The 22,894-nt window shown below is 34.3% G+C and overlaps 1 protein-coding gene across 2 annotated transcripts in view; it reads right to left on the bottom strand.

The window, feature by feature from the left end:
* The window catches only part of LOC136028950 (solute carrier family 25 member 45-like), a 57,075-nt gene that overhangs the window by 13,032 nt on the left and 21,149 nt on the right, over positions 1–22,894 (bottom strand). For both annotated transcript variants that reach the window (XM_065706948.1, XM_065706949.1), the window contains exons 3-6: positions 15,715–15,827; positions 12,842–13,073; positions 7,176–7,311; positions 762–877 (exon numbers count right to left, since the gene is read on the bottom strand). In XM_065706948.1, the coding sequence (XP_065563020.1) occupies positions 762–877; positions 7,176–7,311; positions 12,842–13,073; positions 15,715–15,827 (597 nt within the window). The remainder of the gene's footprint in view (positions 1–761; positions 878–7,175; positions 7,312–12,841; positions 13,074–15,714; positions 15,828–22,894) is intronic.

The raw sequence follows: 22,894 nt of genomic DNA, 5'->3' as shown, positions 1-22,894 counted from the left end.
CGCTTATTTCATCTTAGTACTCTAAGCCTTACAAGTCACTACAATTGAAGTAGTAGTTGGAGTAATTTAGCAGTAGTAGTAGCAGTAATAGTAAAAGTAGCAGTGACAGTAATGTTAGTAATGACATGTACACATGCCTTTTTTGTCCATTGTTCTTCCCTTTTAAGCATTCTCTGAAAGGCCAACTTAATACCCAAATCCATTCTCGAGATACGCCTTTTTGACAATCTACATGCATATTGTCTGTTTTGATTTAATTCAAATTCCCCCTCAATATTCTGACAAATTTTCATTTTGCATACGCGTAGACTTAATTGTAGTAGTATCATAAGAGTAGAGGCAGTAATAGAAACAGTAGTAGCAGTAATAGTGTTTTACTAGTTGTGTGAATCAGCTCGAAGGTGACACCCTTTTAACTTGTTCAAAAAAATAAGTAAAATTTTTTGACTTTTTAAAGGTTTCTTCTTTTTTTGTATAGGATTGATTGCGTACGATTCGTAATCTATTTAATTCCTAATACATTTATTCTTTTTTTCTTGAGTCTAATTTTTGGTTTTTGTTGAGTGATGTCATAACCCTTGCAACACTATTTTTTCTCTCTTTTTCCTTTCTTTTTATTCTCTGATTTAATTGCTTTAAACGACTTGTATGTCATTCTTACAGGCCAAGGGGCCTTTGTGGAGATTAGTATATTCATTGTTTGTTTATTTCATTGTGAATGAATATTATCTTGTGTCAGGTTTTCACAAGGCGCAGCCTACCTGCAAGTCCACCTGCAATAATTACCACACCAGCCTCTTCTTTGAAACCTTTTGATTTGAAAATGTCGGTTATTACATCGTAGGTCACTACGTAAATTCCAAAGGAAGGAATGTCTCTATAAAGAAATAAATATATCAATGGATTAACGTTGTAAGATAGTCCTATTAGATGTGCTATTAATAATGAAATATTTAAACAGGTTGTTCCCTGGGGTTACCCAAGATAAAAAGGAATGTCCTTTTCTTAACGAGGTTAATAAAAAGAAAATCAAATAAAGACCTGGTAGAAACTTAATGTTTAAATAAAAAAACAAAGCGTAAAGGCAAAATGGGATTATCAAGAACATAAAAATAGAATTCCTCGGAAATTTTGGTATATGAAATTCCTACAAAAGCAACAAAACAGCAATGTCATTGAATATTTTTTCTTATTGATCCCCTCCTCTCTAAAAAAAAATCCAGTGTACGTGCCAGCTAGGCCATATGCTAATGTTGCTGATATTACTGGTATCTATCAATTTTAAATTTATTTCTTAATGATGGTTGTTCGTTAATGCCAATAGACAGCGCAACAGCGCTGCCTAAATAAATAGCGAAATGGGCACAATATTTTTTTCATTTTTTTTTTTACCAAGGCACTTTGTATTGAAAGAGTTGTCGTAGAAACTTCAAAAAGAGCTCATTCAATTGAAAATTGAAAGCTCTAATGCCCTTTTGAATAGTCAAAAGTGATAAAAAGACAACTAGCCGTCCTTCCACGCCCCTCAACTCGCCAAACACATCCAATCAAAATTTTCAGATACCCATTTTGTTCAGCATTGTCAAAAGGTCGAGTAGCCATGTCTTTTGGGATATCAACCCTCCCTCCATCCAATAGCCCTCAAGGCAAGGGCAGTAAGTTATGTAGTTCACCCATTGATTACATGTTGTTTTTGTTATTAAGAAAGGTGGGCATGTTTGACCGTTAGTGTCCAAAACTCACGGAGGGCATTCAGGTGAATTTTCAGAGATTGTGAGGGTAGTGTTGAACCAAGTCAAAGCATTGTGCATATGGGTCGTTAAAAAGGCGTAACTCAGGAATGACTGAGCTTATTCAATTGGAACTCAAAGAAAATGATAAGGGGAATGATCAATTGACTAAAAAGACAGTATTAATAGCAGTAGCAATATGCACTTGTTGCATTTTGGTCAGTTGAACATCCCCTTATGATGCACTGGAATTCTTCAGCTCGATACGGTAGGCCGTTCCAAAGATATTGCTGATACGCGCTTTTGACAATTTTGCACGCTACTGCTACTACTACTAAAACTGCTACAACTACTAATGCTACTACTACTACTACTATCACTGCTACCACTAAAACTACTACTTCTGTAGCGAGTACTACCAAGGCTTAGGAAATTGAAGTGAAAATTTGAGGAACATTGAGGGGAAAGCTGAACTAAATCGGAACATATTAAGTACATACAAATTGTCAAAAAGGCGCATCAGCAATATCTTTGGAATGGTAAACCGTATCGAGCTGAAGAACGCCGGTGCATCATAAGGGTATTTCAACTGACCAAAAGGCAACAAGTGTATACCACTACTGCTATTAATACTGTTGCTACTAATGTTACTACTACTGCCAATACAAGGCTAATACTTCTACTGCTGCTCCTATTACTACCACTACTACCATAATACTAGTACTATTAAGACTAAGGGTATGAAGATGAAAATTTCAAGGAATATAGAGGGGAAACTTGAACTAAATAAAAACACATTATGTGCATGTAGATTGTCAAAGGACTGTATCTCGGGAATGGATTAGGGTATTAAGTTGGAACTTTCAAGGAATGCTTAAAATGGAAGATCAATTAGCCAAAAGACGATAATTGCACACTTCTACAACTACTACAACAGCAACAACTACTACTACTACTATTACTACTACCACTACTACCACAACAGCTACTGCTTCTTCAGCGAGAATTAAAGAATATCTGAATAAAGATTGTCAAAATGGGGCATCAACAATATCTTTGGAACGGCTTCGCACATCAAACTGAAACTTACAGAGCATCATGAGGGGGTTCTGGTCAAAAGGCAACATGTGATTACTACTACTGCTATTCCCACTGCTGCTACTACTGTTAATACTACTATCAATAGATTACTACTACTGCTACTACTGATGCTCCCACTACCGCTACTAATATGATACTAGTACTATTAAGAAGTTTGAAATTTTATACAAAATTTGTAAAAATATAAGTAGAGAAAATTTGTGAAAATTTGAAAGAATATAGTGAGAAAACTAAACTAAAAAAAAATGAGAGAAAACAGAGAGGAAATTTAAACTAAATCAAAATGCCCTTTGTGCATGCAGATTGTCAATAGGACAAATTTCAGGAATGGATTAGAAAATTAAGCTAGAACTTTCAGGGAATAGTTAAAAGGGAAGATTATTGACCAAGGGGCCATGCTCGCACACTACTACTAGTACTACCACCACTGCTACAACTACTACCACGACTACTCCCGCTACAACTTCCCATTGTAACTACTACTAACACTAAAAGTATTAAGATTTAAATTTGTGTTGAAACAAATGTTGAGAGGGAAGTTCAAGTAAATCAAAACACCCTATGGATTTACAGGTTATCAAAGAGCATTTCGGCAATATCATAGCAATGGCTAATTGTACTAAGTTGAAAGTTCCAGGGCTTGATGGGGATGTTCAACTGACCAAAAGACAACATATTCATACTACAGCTGCTATTAGTACCGGTGCTATTACTGTTAATACCACTACTAGTCCTACAACTAATGCTACTAGCACTCTTACTACTACTGTCACTGCTATTACAACTATGACTAAGTGTATGAAGGTGAAATTTTCAGGGAATACTAAGGGGGAAAGTTGAAGTGAGCCACGACAAGCCGTATTTATGCAGGTTATTAATAGGGCGTATCAGCAATATCTTAGGAAAGACTTGTTGTGTGAAGTTGAAACTTACAGGGCTTGTTGTGGGGGATTTTGGACTAACCAAAAAGCAGTATTTTCAAGTACTACAACTGGCTACAGTTACCACTGCTACGACTGGTACAGCTATTACTAATACTACTGGTAATGCTACTAAGGCTACTACTAATTCTACTGATACTGCTATTACTAGAGGTGATAATGCTAATAAAGCTAAAGGTATTCAGGCAAAAAAATTTGGGAATGTTGAAACAATGTATTGTTTACAGAAAACTCTTTCAACAAACCCATTTCAGAAAACTTAACTTTATAATGCGTAACACTAAATTAAACAATACTATGTGTGTCCGGATTTTCAGAAGGACGTATGCAATTCAAAATTGTTGAACATTTTTCTTCAATATATAAATAGTAATCTATGGACTCGAACTATAGATCCTTTTAGAAAAACCGAAAAGATTTAGATTATTCTATTACTTTCCAACGAATAACACTGTCAATCAAAAACCAAGAAGAAATTAATTTTAAAAAATTTCCCTTGAAGCAAGGTTTTCGAAGAAAAGTAAAGAGCTACATTCAACCAAAAATGAGCCAAAATGAAGTCAAATATTTTCCAAGCGTAAAACTAGCAAAAATAACCATCAACAAATAAATGAAATCCAAGCAAACAGAAATTACAATAAATAACCGAGTCAAATTCAAAACGACCAGACACTAAGATGAGAGGGTTTGACGTCCTCCATGCCTTCTGAAGACCAGAATGTAATTTACACCTTAGTGAAATAAAAAACATTTTAAATATTTTTAGTTTTTTAACTTTAATAAATCCAAAATTACTTAAGATTTTGAGGAAGAAAGATCAGTATATGCATATTAAACTGTCAATCCACATTCGTTTATTGTCTTGTTCAATAATTTGGGTTGTAATTTTTTTTTCAAAAATTATGAGAAATAGGAAGATTCAGCTCGAAATAAAGATTAATCTCAGTTAAGTGCAAATTATGTTCTGGTCTTAGCCTCGGTGGGCGTTAATCCCACTCATCGTGGTTTCTGCTCGTTTCCACTTTGACTCGGTTATTTATAGTAATTTCTGCTCGTGTTGGGTTTGATTTATTTATTGACGATTGTTTTTGGTAGTTTTCCAATTGAAAAATTATTTGGATTTGTTTATACTTGTTTTTGGTTTTTTAAACAAATAAAAAACCGACAAAAACAAAGAATTAACCCTATCCCAGTTCAATTTAAGGCAATCTAATCGGAAGTACCTTTGCTAGTTTTTTGGCCAAATCCTACGAAATTCTCCCAACAAGAGCTACTCTCCAAATCTCCAAAAACATATTACAATCTAATAGAATTTGAGCAGTAATTTTACAACTTAATTAGAAATTGGTGCACACGTTCTCCCATGGAGACTATGTATTAAACCTCTTTGCGTTCACCACAAGGTTGGCAGATTAAAATTAAAATTGGAACTCAATTATTGATTTGGTTTGAAAGGGAAGAATAATCAACCCATCAATTCAAATAAAAATTTAAGAAAATTTTACGGTGGTTTTGCACAATAGAGCTACTAAATATGGTGCCACCAAACAACAGCCTATTGTAGCTAAATGTACATATGCCATTTTCATGAAAGACTGGGTAATTTTCAATTTTTCTTATTATCGCAAAACCTGTTTTTTACTTGTATTAATTTCGAAAATTGTGCCGTTGATAAGTCAAATTATTTATAATCACCTTCGATTCTTTTTTCCATATTTTAAAGAAAAAGCATTTCATTTAATCTATGGGGACGCGAAAAATGAGTAAAAGACTTACGCTGAAATTTTTCATTAGGGCAGTTGCTGACATCTATAAAGCTAAAATTTAGCTTTTCTGATATTAAATGATTTTTGGCAGCTGATAAAAGTAAAAGTTGGTAATTCACTGGCTGTGAATCATGAGGTGATTCACAGCCAGTGAAACAAAACAGAAAGGAAATAGAAGTTTATCAACCGACACCTCCACCTAGTTGTTCAGACTGCAAGAAGAAATTTGAGCTTATGTTTCTTTTTGGGATTGTCTTTTTTCTTTTTAATTATTGTTTTAATAGTGTAGGATGCTTCTAGGAACATTTATGTAGGTTTTTTTTATTATTATTTTTAATTAAGGATGCCTTTAGGAACGTTTGTGTAGTTAATCGCTACACATTAGCAAAATTTAAATTTTTCCCTAGCGTAGTGATTTATATCTGTAACAGTTTATATTTTTGTTTATTATGTAAATAAAAGTCAAAAAAGTAAAAAAAAAAAAAACAGTGCGGCTGATTGGCCGGAATATTCACATTTTCCTCCTTTTCTTCCACTGGGTGTAAATCACCTCGTTTTCTTAAGTTTTCTTGTATTGCCATGCTTAGCCAATATCGTTGTATAAATTATTCAAATTCTTTTGTATATGAAAAGACGAAGAGAACTATTTTGACCCACTATAAGTATTTTTAGCAACTGATAAAAATGAAAGTTATAAATCTAGATTAGTATCGATCATCAAAATCCTTTGCTAGATAGAGAAAACGTAGGAAAACCAAGTGATTAAATCAAAAGATCATTTGACACCTCCGCTCAGTTGTTCTCACTGCAAAAAGAAGAATTGACAAATCTCAATTTTTTTTTAGATTTGTCTATTCTTCTTTGTACACTGAGGCCGAAAAATTTGTATCTCCCATCTTTGCTTCCACTGGGTGTAAATCCCTTCATTTTCTCGCGTTTTCTTGTATTATCATGTTTAGCCAAAGCAGTTTTAGAAATTATTCAAATCCTTTGGTATAAGAAAAGACAAAGAGAATATTAGATCTTCACTTGTTTGGCCTTCTATAAATCTCTAATATCTCTATAGTTGACTTTTATTATCTTTGTGTTTCCTAAAAATAAGGACTAAAACGCACAAATAAAAAAGAAAATTTTCCTAGAGTTTACTCATATACGGATTGCTTTAACAGCCTGAAGAGGAGTAAATTCCGATATCGCCTGTAAATTTAAGAAGGTATCGCAACGGGGGGCGAAAGACTGAAAAATTATGTTAAAAGCGTTTATTTCTTGATTCTATGAGCCTGGTTGATAAATTCTTACAGTTAGGGGTCCATATTGAAACAAGTCCAAAAAGAGGAATGAGTTTTTCACTGCCTATATTTGCCCTAAACCTATCTCTTCTCGCATCAAACTTACCTTTTCTTACCTAGCCTCTCATTTATACCCTTAGGAGCTAGACAGGCAACAGCTGAACAAGTAGGTATTTGGAATAGGTAAGCGCATGTGCAAACTCATGACTCAACTCAAAATGGTGTTAATGTACATTGGAAGCGTTACCATCTCCTAGCGTTTATTTATTTTTTTTGTTTTATTTGTTATGCTTACGTAGTTTAATGGGGTAAAAATACTCATTGACATCAAAACTCAAAATGGCCTACCTTAAACACATAATAGACAGTCCTCTGTAGAGTCCTTTAACGCCACAAGTCCTAACGATTTCTCTTATGCATGAAATGGGTCCTTTTAAGTTGGATTCATAGTGATTTTTCCAAATTTTACTATTACTTCCTAGTCCTGAAAGTATATTGCACTGTCAAAGGTTAAAAAAAACATAGAAAGTTAAATAGTCATTAACAAACGAAAAATATTGTAAAAACGCCCGATATAAATTACAGGAAACACCAGACAGGCACAGGGGAAATCCGTGTTTGGGCTGAGAATCTCTTTTCATATGGATGTTCAAAAATTTTGTCCGTTAATTGTTCTTTTTCCAGTTCCCAGTGGACTCAACAATATCCTAAAAAACTGTATCATCTATTTCCCAAAAAGAAAATAGCGAAATAATGTGCTTTTAGCGAAAAAAAAGGGGATATGGTTTACCAGAAGATGTTCTGGCGGCAGTTGCACTGAAAACTTTTTATGGCACAAGACCCCTCAAAACTTAGGACCTTATATGCTACTAGTCAACAACTTTTCTGATTTATCAGCCTAGAGTGATAAATGAAATTCCTATTAAAGGACATTTTCACGGTTTTAAGGGACATTTTCCCTCGAGAGACAATTCCAAACGGATATTTAATGTCCAAATACGTCTAATTAAATAGATATCAGATCGTCTGGGATTTTCAAAGTTCCTTGTGCCTTTTTTCTTTGCTTTTATTAAACGCGTTAGTTTTGAAATTTGATTTCGTTGAGAATGGTTATTTCACGTAGCAAAAGCTGCAGCTTCACAAGGAACGTTTCTAGGTTGTTCCACCCCTATAATAATCGGTCAACTTGAATATATTCGCAAATCTGCATGGCAAGAAAGTTTTGAGAATATAAGAGATGAGACTGGTAACCCATTTGTTACATGCAACATGTAGCGGAAGTTTGAAAAATCAATATACAAGCTGAGAAGACGAGAAGGCCGGTTACTGTTCAGACTTGGGTCAGGTCACTGTGGCACTAATGATTATAGAGCAAGACTTGATGGTGAAGATAGCACATGTATAAGCTGCTCAAAAGATGAAACAGTGGAGCATATGCAATTGGACTGTGAGCTATACAGGAAAAAGAGAGAAAATATAAACAATTTCTTAGAGAAAGATTCAACCCTGTCAGTTTATTCTCGATCCTTGAAGGGGTAAATAAATTAAACGACAACCTGAAATAGTGAGAATGGTGATACAGTAGTGACATCGGAAAAGACTACAAACTTTAAATATATTGAAGTGTGAAAGTAATATGATCCAGTGACATAGTTCCCAAGGTGTCTATCACAGAGGGGAACTCAAACCCATTGAATTGAATCGATTATTTCACGTTGCATTACTGGTTGCAAGAAAATTCTTGGTGACAAGTCTAATTTGCGCTTCCATTGGTATTTTATTTTTTATAATATGTTTCATTCTAATACGATGTAATTTGATTACCGTTTTCAATAGCCTAGCTTGGATACTAATGTTTAGTGTGCACTTCAGTTGGCTAGCTTTAAGTGGGCTTCAAAATTATAAATCTATGATAATATCTTACATAGCTGTTCTTCATGTGCTCAGTGCGGGGGTTGTCTGTTCTTGTGTGTAATTTAACCATGCCATGTTTTTGTGTCTGCCGTATTGACTTGAAAAACAGTGGAGCAAGTTGACACAGCTCTTCGGAGCCAGGTTGCATGATGGATGTACTTGTAGAGAACCATGGTTGCCACCCCTAGTGATTTATCACTATTTTTAGTGTTTTTTATATTTTCTAAACAAAAATCACTATATTTGCTAATAAATTACTAGATTACTGAAGATAATCGCTAATTCAACCAGAAAATTACTAAAATCTAGTGATTTTTTGTCACTGTGTGGCAACCCTGTAGAGATCAGTCATTGACACGAAATCGAGTCTTTTGCTTGGAGGTTGTAGAGGTATCCTATTGGTACTAAAAATCGTCCTGGACACCCTATTTCTAGAGAAGTGTCAGCTAGGTTTTAGGAATTCCTACAAAAATCAGGCATTCTCTTTTGGCAATAAGCCCGATGTATGAGTTTCTTATTTTATTATACTTAAATTGTTTTGGATTGATAAAATTTTGCTCCTGTGTCTACTATGCATCTCGGCTTAATTGTTTGCACCTAAAGATTTTCCAATGTTTGGGCTTTTTACACTGCTATTTTTTAAGTTTTTAAGTGAAAAATCTTTTCACTTACCACTTTTTAGGTCCGAATGAATGACAATTAGAAAAAATTACTGAATTTGTACATATAGCAACAAAAATAATAATAAAATATGAATTTCTTTCACTCAACAATGTAAATAAACCAATTTAATCTTGCTAAGCAATAATTTTCCCAGAAGTCAACTATTTGAATGTTTCAAGTCAAAATAAAAGATTATTATGAGATTATTATTATAGATTATTATTATTATTATATATTATTGTAAAAATGTTATTATTATATATATTATACTGACATTTACAAAGTAACATTTTACCTTACGTCTACTTTTTAAGTAGACGTAAAAAGTAACAAAGTAACATTTTACCTTACGATATTTTTTAAGTAGCCTATAACTGTGATGAAAAATAATTCGACGATATGTTCTTTGTATTCTGAACCTGACGGGAAAGGCCGTATCCAGGGGGAGGGGGTGCCTGGTTTAAACTCCCCACTTTCGAAATTTTTGTCCGATCCATAAAACGTAACACAAATGCATATGAGCAGACTTTTGATGATTTTTTCTTTTTTCGTCAACCTTCCACCCCCCATCGAAAAAAAAATACTGAATATGCCTTGCTAAGTTATAGCGTTATGACACCATTTTTAGATTTTTGAACAGGATATTGTTCTTGATTATAAAGTGGCGGGTGTGAGTTAAGCTCGAGCCATATTATTCTCGGATTTGCGGACAAATGAAAATTACGCGCGACTACAGCGTCCATAATGTAACACACGGATAATTTGGTAAATTGAGCTATTTTCAACTTTCAAGAATAAGCTTTATGGTTGGCAAACCAACAGGCCGGGATCTACCAAAAGGCCCACTAGGCCCAGGCCAAAGGGCACACAATGCCAGGGGACACAATAAATTATCACTGACTGATTTTTTGCTCATCAAAAGTTGGACTGATGCGATGTATCGTCAATGTGCCAGGTGCACTCCACCACCGTGCTGGAATTCCTAGGCCACCTATAAACTGTCAAAAGTCTCCCAAAGATGGCAGGTGAGAGTTTGTTATCACCTCTCTCTTTGATTACTTTTGGCTCATCAGTTGCGGTCTATCAGTTCCTCAAAATCTCGCAAAAACGGAACGAAAAAAACGCTTGGGCCAAGAAACATTAAAGTTCTAAATCCAGTAATCCAAACCAGAGTGAAGATTTAAGGTATAATTCTTTGAAATCAGAAAATATGTTGCCTAGGTGCCAGATGAAACTGGCAAAAGAAAGACATACCATAAGATAGAAAGGTATTATAGCCACACTTGTTGACGAAACCAAAATTACACACGACCACAGTATGAATTATGTGACCCCTTCATAGTTTTTCAATCTGGAGACTTTCCAACTTTCTTGTGTAAAATTTTTGACCAATCAGGGTTAAGATTTAAGGCATAATTTTCCAGAAATTGGAAAAGATGGTAGCTTGGAGCAGCATCTTTCCAGTCTGTAAGATGAATCTGGCAAGTTAGGATCGGACCTATTTATTTAGCGTGCGCAGTATTAGGGAATAGGCTGTAAATTTAATATGTATTAAATAAAAAAGACAAGTTTTTTTTAACTGAAAGTAAGGAGCGACATTAAAACTTACTTTTTACACTAAATTTTTTTACTGTTTTAAAAAGTAGATTTGAGAGAAAGAGTCAAACTTTAGCGTAAAGAGCGGGGCGTTGAGGAGGAAACATCCCCTTTCATATATGGAGTAATTTCTGTTCGTTGTAAGTTTTAATGTCGCTCCTTACTTTGTAATACGATGTATCTATTAATTCAAAGATAATGGATCAAACAGTTCGTGGTAACGAACTGTAGTAAAGAGAAACCCGGCTCAATAGTAACCAAAACTACAAAAACCGGAATTTTGATACTAATAGATACATAAAAAAGAATCGGATTTTTTATGCTGATTTTAAATATATAAGTTTCATCAAATTTAGTGTTACCCATCAAAAGTTATGAGCCTGAGAAAATTTGCCTTATTTAAGGAAATAGGGGAAACACCCCCAAAACGTCATAGTATCTTAAAGAAAATCACACCATCACATTCAATGCATCAGAGAACCTTACGGTAGAAGTTTCAAGCTCCTATCTACAAAAATGTGGAATTTTGTATTTTTTACCAGAAGACCGATCATGGATGCGTGTTTTTGTTTTCAGGGGCGATCGTATCGACCCAGTGGTAATAGAATGTGGCAAAAGAGCTCATTCTAACGGAAATGAAAAGTTCTAGTGCACTTTTTAAGTGACGAAAATTTGGAAGGCACCTAGGCCCCCTCCAACGGTCATTTTTTCCCAAAGTCACCAGATCAAAATTTTGAGATAGCATAGACAGCATAATCAAAAAAGCTAGTAACTATGTTTTAGGGAACGACTTGATCCCCCAGAGTCCCCGGGGGAGGGGCTACAAATTACAAACTTTGACCATTGTTTACATATAGTTATGGTTACTGGGAAGTGTACATATGTTTTCAGGGGGAACTTTTTCAACTATTTATTCTACGCCCTTTGTGATTCAGAGGCCATTCTTAAAGAATTGGGACAAAATTCAGGCTTTATTGTAACGAGTGAGATATTGACGAGGGGGCGAAACCCCTCATATACATAATAGAAATAAACAAATATAGAAGTTTGTTACGTAAGTTAATTCGTAAGTTACGTATATTTATTACTAATAAAAACGTGTGTAAAAAAACAAAAAAGTTCTAGTTGTCTTTTTAAGTAACCAAAAAATTGGAGGGCAACTAGGACTCCTCCCCCACCCCAATTCGATTTATCAAAATTGTCCGATCAAAACTATAAGAAAGCCATTTAGCCACAAAAAAAATTATTCGTTTTGATTATTCATTTGCGCTGAGTCAAAATCAAAACATACATTAATTCAAAAACGTTCGGAAATTAAATAAATAAAACAAATTTTTTCGAATTAAAGTAAGGAGCGACACTAAAACTTAAACATAACATAAATTATTTTGTGTATGAAATGGGTTGTCCCCTCCTCAACACCTCGCTCTTTACGCTGAAGTTTTTTATTGTTTTAAAAAGTAGAATTGTGAGAAAGAGTCAAACTTTAGCGTAAAGAGCGGGATGTTGAGGGAGGGACAACCCCTTTCATATACGGAATAATTTCCGTTCGTTTTAATTTTTAGTGTCACTCCTTGCATGCAGTTAAAAAAACTTGTTTTTTTTATTTAATGTAGAGAAAAGAGATAAAAGCATCTATCCGTCTAGGCTAAAAAAAAATGTAGGTCGTTCTCGGTTGAGGTGGGAGGATGTCGTAAGGACTCACTCCTGGAAGTGAATAAAGAGCTTTGAATAGAATGGGATAGAGGAGGAATGTGCGTAGCTGTGTAAGCCTCGGGCAGCTTGGTGCAACGATGAGTCGTTAGCAGTGTTATTATCTATCGGAATTCATAATGTTTTACCTGTCTGTGATTGCAGTCTTATTTTAATTAGGTCAACTGGACACGCCACAGTGAGCTGTGCAGCTCCACCAATGCAACCAGCCAAATATACGCTAGTGTAACTTGGCTTTTCAGAAGACGGAGAAGAGTCGTGGAATAATCTGAGAGTACTTGCATAAACACCAAAGAAAATTGAATTAAATACCCCGTTTGATATAATGGGGAAAGTCATGCCTTTGAAGAAGCCTCGAACCTATAAGAAAAACAATTTAAGGGGATTAAATACCTTAATTGCACATTCTATCTCGTTCATTATAAGCTTTGTATGCTTTGTAGCCAAGCTATTTAGAATCAGTTGGGCGGTCTTGCCAAAACTTATACAGGTTGAATAAAAGATCCGAATAAACGTAAAAATACTAAAAGCCGATGCCTACTTTCCCAGTTCCCTGAAATCTTAGAAAAACCACTTAACTTTTCCTGTTTTTTTTTGCCAAAGATAGAAGCGTTCTTATTTACTGAAAATTACATCATTAAAAAATTAGAATTTAGTTTTTCGGATTGAATGGAGCATTATTTTCTTTTTAGGTTTCATAATAATTCCTTACTGCACACTCTTTATGTCGCTCAGCAGTACTACTGCAGCAGTACTGATCAGCAATTTTCGGCTCAGTAGAGGCAAAAGTCTCGATATGTGCTTGAGCCTTAAATACAGCATACCCTTATGCTCACTAGCCTTTGAATTTTTAAATACAATCTTCAGGCCGATTTTTAAGATGTAACTTCAGAGTTGCACCTTCTTCTAATACGCAGAAGTTTTTTTTAGCTGATGTAAAAAGATTGGAATATTGACCTAGCAGTTACAATGCCATCTTTATATGTGACCATGATTTTTTTTAATTGTCAAAAGTCATAATGTTTTGTTATATATTACAATCACTTTATAATATTTGTTAAATATATTTGATAACATATTCTGTTTGAAGATTCACTTCCAGTTTCAATCTATGCAAAAAAAGCATTTTGGAGTTCAGAATTTCTAATGTCCAGAGTTCAGATGGAAAAACAAAAACAGTACAGAGTAGCAAACAACTTTAATCAAAAAGTTTCTGAATGCTCAATCTAAACCAGACTAAACTCATCTTTCCTATGCTAAAATATAATTGGTAATACTTACTGCAATCAGAGGTAATATATGAACATATAGGAAGAATACTCTGATACAAAAAGGCATGTGCGATGCATAACAACAAAGTTTACTGCTGACTTCATCGCGTCATGGTAACACTGGTATTAAATACTATTTCAATGTCTTTCGGGTTTCAAAAAAAAAAGTTGAACATTGCTCTAATTTTTATAAATAAATCCTCACAATGTGAAAACGTCCTTCGTGATTTTGAAGTGCGTTGGGTTTTGCTTAAATTCCTCTAAAAACCAGAAGAACAAACTATTCATGTGGATATAAATCCACGGAAGGAAGATACCTGTTTACGAGGACTGCCTTATAAAATAGATTACTTTAAAGAAGGACATTGGACGATCAGTGTGGCCCACCGATGCTCGAATAATTTATATTTAAAAGAAATTGAACAAGTCACCAACTAGGATAGCCGACTATCGTTCAAAGCTGTTCCTGAAGTCCCCAGGACTAGCTGAGAAGCAAAGAATGTTATAAAGCTTAGTATAGACAGTCACAAAATCTGCTACATTTTTCTTAAAATCAGTTAGAAAACGTAAACGTGTTTCAAAGTGAAATGCAAAGCATGGATTTTCAGACAAGACCCTGAGAAAAAGGCAATTCAGCATATCTTATTGGTACCAAAAACCATGGTTGATTTCAACCGTCACAGTTGAGTCGTCGCCTGCACAAACTAGGGCGATACTCAACAAAATATATTTGAGAGAATTGAATGAAAAAAAATACATGAAATTAAGCAAACACATGTGCTAATTACCGCACTAGTCTTTTATATCTTATTTGAACAGATATTTATATCTTATTAAACTTATTTATATCTTATTTATGCACAAAGGAAAAGAAAATCACACATAATTTTCTCCAAGGTTTCCATATTCAGAATTTCATATTCACCTCAATTCACCAGAAAATTCTGCTACAAATTCGAATTTTTTGTTTAATGTCAATGTGTTGTCAAACCCAAATTAAAATTTCTACTGCCACCAGTGCAAGATTGTCACAAGTAATACCCAAGTACTACTTCTAGCACTTTTGGTTAAAAGTAATATTATTTCAAATTATACATTTAAAAATCAACGAGCGATGTTCTACCATTAAACGAGCGATGTTCTACCATTATTTCATTTGAAGATTTAAATGAGTTTATAAGGAATTCTTTTATACTTTGGTGACAAAAGAAACATCCACACAGTGTATTTCTGAAGCACAGTTCTTTGCTAATTTCTGATAGCAGACGTAGCAGTTTGTCTGTCCGAATCGCCGATTTTGCGATGATGGTCACAACAAAATCACTTTAAGTTTCATTGTCTCATATCACATTCATAGGACTGAAGTACAGTATATGTATATATATATATATATATATATATATATATATATATATATATATATATATATATATATATATATATATATATATATATATATATATATATATATATATATATATATGTTTATATTGATGCTTATATGTATATATATTTATTTATATTTGAATTTTTTCGAATATATTTATACTATGGACTGAAGTAGTAACAATTCGTAAAACTTAAAAAAAGGTTTATTAAAACTAATATTTGTTCAACGAAAATGCTGCTGCAAATCTAATAGCACTAGCTAAAAAGAAAGTTTACCTCAACATATCACCATTATGAAACTCACATTTCATAGAACAGAGAAATATCGGGAATAGACTTACACCTTCATACTTGAAAGTTTTTACTAAACATTGCCAACTACTTCGCTCTCCAAGTGCTTGTTGTCGAACTTTAATTGTGTCCAAAGGGTGGCCAACAATAACCCCAGTTCCTCCTGTAAAAGCAATACAATTTCATTAAAAATATTAGGTAATAATTTCAAAAATCAAAGAGCCTGTCCAAAAAAATGACAAAAGGAAAAAATACATTAAATATTACATAAAATTATGACATATATTCTCGTGTAAGGATTGGGAACCTACTGGTCGCTGAGTACTGACTTTATGCGATCATCTTAATGGGAACTGCCCGCTTAGACTTCAGGTACTCTTTGCATAAAATCACATGATTGTTTCCAGACTTTTACCAATTATGTCCTGTAAGATATAAATCTAAAACGAATTTGTTGAACCGAGAATAGATTTGTCAAAACGGTTCTTTTTTTAGCTACAATCAGCTACAAAGATGTTGGTCACCCTGTCTGAAGAACTTCACGACTACGATATATAGAGGCACTGGAGGGAGATTCGGGCACCCTCCGAGATATATAAATTTCCCCAGTTTTTTTTGGCATAATTCCCCTATTTTTTTTTTAAATATGACCAAACTGGGCAATCACCAAAATGTGATACTCCCCCAGGTTTAAACTCCTGCATACATTACTACCCGTTCTGCGTACTACCCATACTACGTGCATAACGTGTGGTAGGCATCACTAGGTATGTACTCTGTATCTTTTCAAGGTTACGACACACTATTACTGAGGATAAATATAAACCCATTAACAGTTCCTGTTCTTCTAAAGCAGTGTTGTCTCTGAACAATATTAGCCTATTGTATGATCTACTCCCCCCCCTACCCCACATAACTGTTACTATTTACTTTCTAAGGATTAGCTACTAACGGAACCTTATTAAGCCATAAGGGGCGCTATTCATATAGCAATAAGAATAGGAAAAAGAGAGAAACTTCCAGACATAATAAATCAATATATTGAGATTTTCTAAAATAGATAGCTTTGCTTTGGGCTTAGGAAGCTTTATTCAACAACAAAAATTATTTGACAAAAATTTATTCAATTGAAAACCAGGCTATCTCAAAGGATATACGTACGTGCAACAAATTACATAAATCTATTTTTACGGAGCAGCAAAAAATGTATAGCAGATTTCACCCCAGTTTCTTCCAAAGGGCTACTAAAAGAAAACTACAGAAACTTCTATGCAAAGAAGTGATTTGTTTGCTTTTAAAATATAATTTTTTATTAATCGACAAAAGGGAGCCCCCTAATTGATAAGCCACTTTTCTAAGGCTGGGTTTCAGTCAGTCACCCCCATAAGAGGGAAAAGGCCTTAGAAATTTGACCCTGAAACCTTGTGACACTTCATCTGTTTTCAAAATTTCCCTTCCCTCCAAATGTATATCTACCAAAATGGACTCCTGTGTGCGAACCTAGTTTGTAACCTAGTTTTGAACCTAGTTGTGTAATTACTTTCTGTAAATTACCAGATAACTGATCTAAAGCTCATTCAATAGAGAAATCTGCACAGTTCATACTCCTTGCCAAAGAAGAAGAATCGGTTATTCAAATAAATGTATTTAGATAAGTGCACTTAAGTAGAAGAGAGAAGACCAAAACGAGAGGAAAAAACGACAACTGTCTTAGTTTCTATTCTACAGTTGGGACGCGCCACACTATGGTAATAACTATCAATATCAAGTCAAAATTTATGAATGGTCAACTTTGATTTTATGATAATCCTTGCACTAAACAAACTTTAGTTTAAATTTTAATGGCAAGAAAATTAGGCGAAATATTTTTTTTTTTACTAAAGCAAATAATTGGTTAGAAAGTATTTTCCTTAATAGCATTTTATCTTTTCTAACTTCATAAAATCTGCCATCAATCTTGTCTCCGATTTATCATTAAGAAAATTATGTTTTAACATTGGATATAGCCTGAAACGCCTGAAATGTCAGTTGAAGCCTTTTCTGGTATTATATTTGCCCCCTTATCCACATGTTTGACTATAGTTTGGTTCGGGTATTACACATACATAGGTTTACTCAAAACAATGCTATAATTGTATTATACTCTAGTAAAGCTTAAAATTTTCAGAAAGACATATTCTATCATTTCATGCGCGAAAGTAAGGAAACGATTTTATTAATTTTTGTTTTACTGTATGTAAGGTTGTTTGATGTTAAGAACGTAAAGGCACCTCTTCTGTGAAACATACGATACGATGAGCCTAAGGTTATTACCGAAAGTTCATGAAACATATGGCACTAGATTTATTAGTTTAAAATTTATCCATTAACTGAATCAGAATTACAACATTACTAGTATTACTTCATAGAGTGCATTCTAAATTTGATTAAAAGCAACAAATTTTCATATTTTCTCATGTCTCTGACGTACTTTCAACTGGATTTTTAATTTAAAATAAAAACACAAACCAAATTTCAAAGTGTAATTTGGTAGACAGATAAAGCTGAATTTCAGCTATCGAATGAAAAGCAGATTATTATTTTAAATTGAAGTATTAAAATGCTGAAAAAAATACCATGACAAAAATAAGCACATGGAACAGAAATCTTAACAAGAAGATTTCGAAAAAGTCCCTAGAGTTGGATATTTAAGATCTGTGTTTTTATAAAAAAACAGATTTTGCCAAGCCACTCTCTTCCATTACTAACCAATGTTTCCAAGAGCAAGCGTTCCCTAGTGCTTGGAAGAGAGCGTACGTTTGCGTCATACCCAAAGTGAAGGGTACCAAATCTTGCAACCAACTCCAACCTATCTCAATAATCCCGAACCTGTCTAAAGGGGCAGAAAAGTTTTTATACCACGAGGTGATGTCACAGGTTTTTCTTTCTCTTGACCCATATCAGTATGGATGCTTGAAATGAAGCAGCACCAACTGTTTACTTAGTGAGAATGTGTCACCTTATTGTCGAGTCACTTGACCGAAGAAGTGCGATTGTCGATCTTCTTCAAGTGGATTAACGAAAAGTCTTTAACCTTATTCGACATTTCACAACTGTGACAGATTTACGAGCAGTGGGTGCACGCAAGCATATTCTCCTTTTAGTGATCAATTTTTTTGCAAGACCGTTTCCAATGCGCCTACAGCCTTTCCTCTGGAGACACCATCTCCGAATGGGCTGAACTCGCATGTGGCACTCCACAGGGCACGAAACTTGCAGCACTGTTGTTTTTAGCAGTTATAAACTTTGTCCTTTCTGATTTTGAGGACAGGTTTAAGTACGTAGACGACTTGTCAGTTCTTCTGAAATATCTCATTGAAAACTCCGAGGCAGTTCCCCAATTCAGTGATGCAATAATGAGCAGCTTTTAAGACCAATTTACTATCAACAACGTTCAAATCAACGAAGGAAAAACAAACATCCTTCGCTTTAATCCTCTTAAGAGGGACTTTGTCAGTCCTCTTCACCGTATCCAAGTGTATCTTCGGCTTTAATTCTCGGTGTAACATTTAGGGTTGACTGCTCATTTAGTACTCATGTTGATACAATCAATATAAAGGCAAATGGTGCGATGCGTACCTTTATCTTACTACGTCGTTTCGGTTTCGCTGTGTCCCACTTTAACCCGACTGACCTTACATACATCCGACCAATACTCAAGTACGCTTGCCTCTATGGGGCTCTCAAGTCAACAACACAAGTTATCTTAGTGATCAAATTGAGTCATTACAAAAAAAGAGCCTTTAAAGTTATTCTTTCAGACGCATATGTAAGTTAGGAATCGGTATTATTTGTCCTACAACTACCGTCCCTTCACGAACGTCGTTTGGTTTTGATCTGAGAGATAGAGAGAGTCTACCACCAGTTATGAGAAATAAAATAAACACAAAGTCAGCTGGCAAAGTGAGACTGGAATTGCCTACTCCAAAGAGAAATCGTTTCACCAATTCGTTCGTTCCTTTTTACATGTGAGCGTTTAATAAGTTATAGTCTCGTGTGTTTTTTTTCTTTTCTTGTTTTCGTTGTAAGTACTAGCGCCACTTAGTTGGAATTTTATTCTGAAATGCGATTGCTCATATAAATAAAACTATTCTATAGACTTTTTATTCAGTCTTTGTTGATACAACCAACCCTTCTTTTGCGGGCATTTTATTTTGCAAAATAAAACTACTTTTGCCAACTGTTATTTTCATGTGAAACCAAACTGTTTGTGGTTATGTAAATTGAACTTCGGCAGTACACATTTGCTTAAATTTCTTAGGTTTTCCAATCTTGGATGAAGGAATCTTAACGGACAAAATGACCCCAAATTTTGAATGAGAACGGTCTTGAAACACAGACCGATTTAGTGCTTGTCCAGAGATAAAAAAATATAACAGTCACATGAGTATAGGCATATACTCATGACTAATGAAAAGTCTTAAGAACACTGAGGTAACTCTACATGGATACAGGGCAATGCTAGGACTTGGGGTACGTTATACGATCATTCTAAATGAAAAAAAGCATACGTCACCTCAAAATGTTGCTAGTACTACAACTGCAAACAACAAGAACTAGTCGTAGCACAATGCCACCTGAGCCCAGCCCGTCTGGGCAAGCTCATCATGTGGTTCACCTTACTACGAACTGATCTCTTGACTTCTTTCTATCTAATTCCAAGTATTTTCTAAATATTTTCAAATGACACTTCTCATCCAAAGCAAGGACAACAAATTTTTTGTTTGGCCTCAGCTGGATTACCAAAAAGCACAGTTTTCATAGCCTATCAGCCTTTACCATAAAACTCCTTTTTTCTAGCGGCTTTTTTGTTAACTCCAGCAAGATTCTGAAATTAAGCTTAGACAGTTGTACTGCAAACCATTTTTTTGATTTTTCAGGCGAAGACGGTCCAATCAAAACGGTTTTTCATATTCCGTATTCACTTTTAAATTCATGAAAAGTACCAATGGAGACTGAAGCTGCATAAAAAGTTGAAAAGGTCGTATTCACTACTGAATACGGAAAGGCCACATTCCGTATTCACTTTTAAAGACTTGAAAAGCACCAATGGAGACTGAAGCTGCATGAAAACTTGAAAAAGCCGTATTCACTACTGAATACGGTTAATCAAAAATTATTGCTTAGAGCAATCTAAGAATTCTATCTTGTGAATAATAGTTTAAAAGCTGCTATTTAGGTGGTTTATAGCCTCCTAGATTTATTTCTGAGATTTACCGTATCTTCCTGTTTTCTAATACATTTTCATCTTCGAAAAGACATTCTGAGCTTAGGCTATTCGAATTTTTATAACTTCACTGCATCAATTTAACCTTACTTGTAACGGTATCTGACGAGTGAAGCTGTCAACTTGGTCAACGTGTTCATTCTCTAATTTATAACATCATTTCTTCTTTTCTATTCATTTTTATCTTGAGTAATTTTACGAGACTTCGAAAAGACTGAAACTATTAACAAAATAAGGAATTATGAGCAGATATGGTAGAAAGTAGATGTCAAGCGGGTATATTCCAGTGGTTATGTTATATTCGGTCACACCAAACATAACTAACGTTCTACATTGGAACAAAGTAACTTAATTGTAGACTGTATTTTGCTTTATTTTGGCTGAATTCTGTGTTGCTCCGGGGTTAATTCTATTGTATATTTACTTTAATAATAAGTATTAAGTATATTTACTTAGGATCTTTTAACTTTCATTTTGTTCTGATTTTACTTTTGTTTATTTTAGGTTCGCATTGTCCTATTTCCTGAAAAACGTCAAGAATTTGACAATTTGTACACAATTCTATAATCTATCTATCTATAAAAATAAGTTGTCTGTGTGTGTGTGTGTGTGTGTGTGTGTGTGTGTGTCTGTCGAGTGACGTCATGTTTGTGTGTCGACTGACGTCATGTTTGTCGACTGACGAAATTACAGACCGGGACATCGGCACACAAATGACGACCGGGACATCGGCACATAGGGAACATAAATGACGACCGGGACACTCAAAGAGAAAGCGACCGGGACACAAGGAAAGTTCGATTAGCAATCACCATCAACAAAGCACCGGGACACAAATGACAACCGGGACACAGGGAGTATAAATGACGACCAGGACATAAGTAAAAAAAAAACTAAAATACCTAAAAAAAAGGTAAAAACTACAAAAAAAACTAAAAATAAAAACTAATGTAAAAACTAAAAAAAACTAAAAAATTAAAAATACTAAAAAAAAAGAAAAAAAGGAAAAAAAATGAAAAATAAAGGAGAAAAACAAAACTAAAAAAAATAAAAATAAAAAAAACTAAAAAGAAAAAAAACTAAAAAAACTAAAAAAAAGTAAAAACCAAAAAAAAAACTAAAAAGAAAAAAGGGGAAAAATACAAAAATTTATTTCATCATATACCATTTCAAAAACGAATGCATATACAGACCGGGACACCGGAATACAAATGACAACCGGGACACAGGGAATATAAATGACGACTGGGACACAGGGACACAACTAAAACGGGGACGCCGGGGAGCACAGGGGGATATATAAATGACGAAGGGGACACAGGGAATGTTCGATTAGCAATCACCATCAACAAAACTCAAGAGCAATCATTAGAATCATGAGGTATCACCAAAAAAACTAAAAAAAAGGTAAAAAACTAAAAACTAAAAAAAAGACCAATTCAAAAACGAATGTATATACAGACCGGGACACCGGGACACAAATGACGACCGGGACACAAGGAATATAAATGACGCCCAGGACACTCAAAGAGAAATCACAGACTGGGACACCGGGACACAAATGACGACCGGGACGCAGGGAATATAAATGACGACCTGAACACAGGGACACAACTACAACGGCAGGGGGATATATAAATGACGACGGCGACACAGGGAATGGTCGATTAGCAATCAGTATCAACAAAGCTCAAGGGCAATCATTAGAATCATGAGGTATTCATCTGAATACGGATTGTTTTCCCATGGACCATTATATGTTGCATGTTCAAGAGTCGGTAAACCTGACAATTTATTTATATGCACAGACAATGGGACAGCGAAGAATGTTGTATATTCATAAGTTTTGCGTAGTTAAAAACATATATATATATATATATATATATATATATATATATATATATATATATATATATATATATATATATATATATATATATATATATATATATATATATATATAT

The sequence above is a fragment of the Artemia franciscana genome, chromosome 7 (genome assembly GCF_032884065.1).
Source record: "Artemia franciscana chromosome 7, ASM3288406v1, whole genome shotgun sequence".
Classification (NCBI taxonomy): domain Eukaryota; kingdom Metazoa; phylum Arthropoda; class Branchiopoda; order Anostraca; family Artemiidae; genus Artemia; species Artemia franciscana.
Note: the sequence above shows the minus strand (reverse complement) of the source record. Positions and strands in the feature narration are given on the sequence as shown.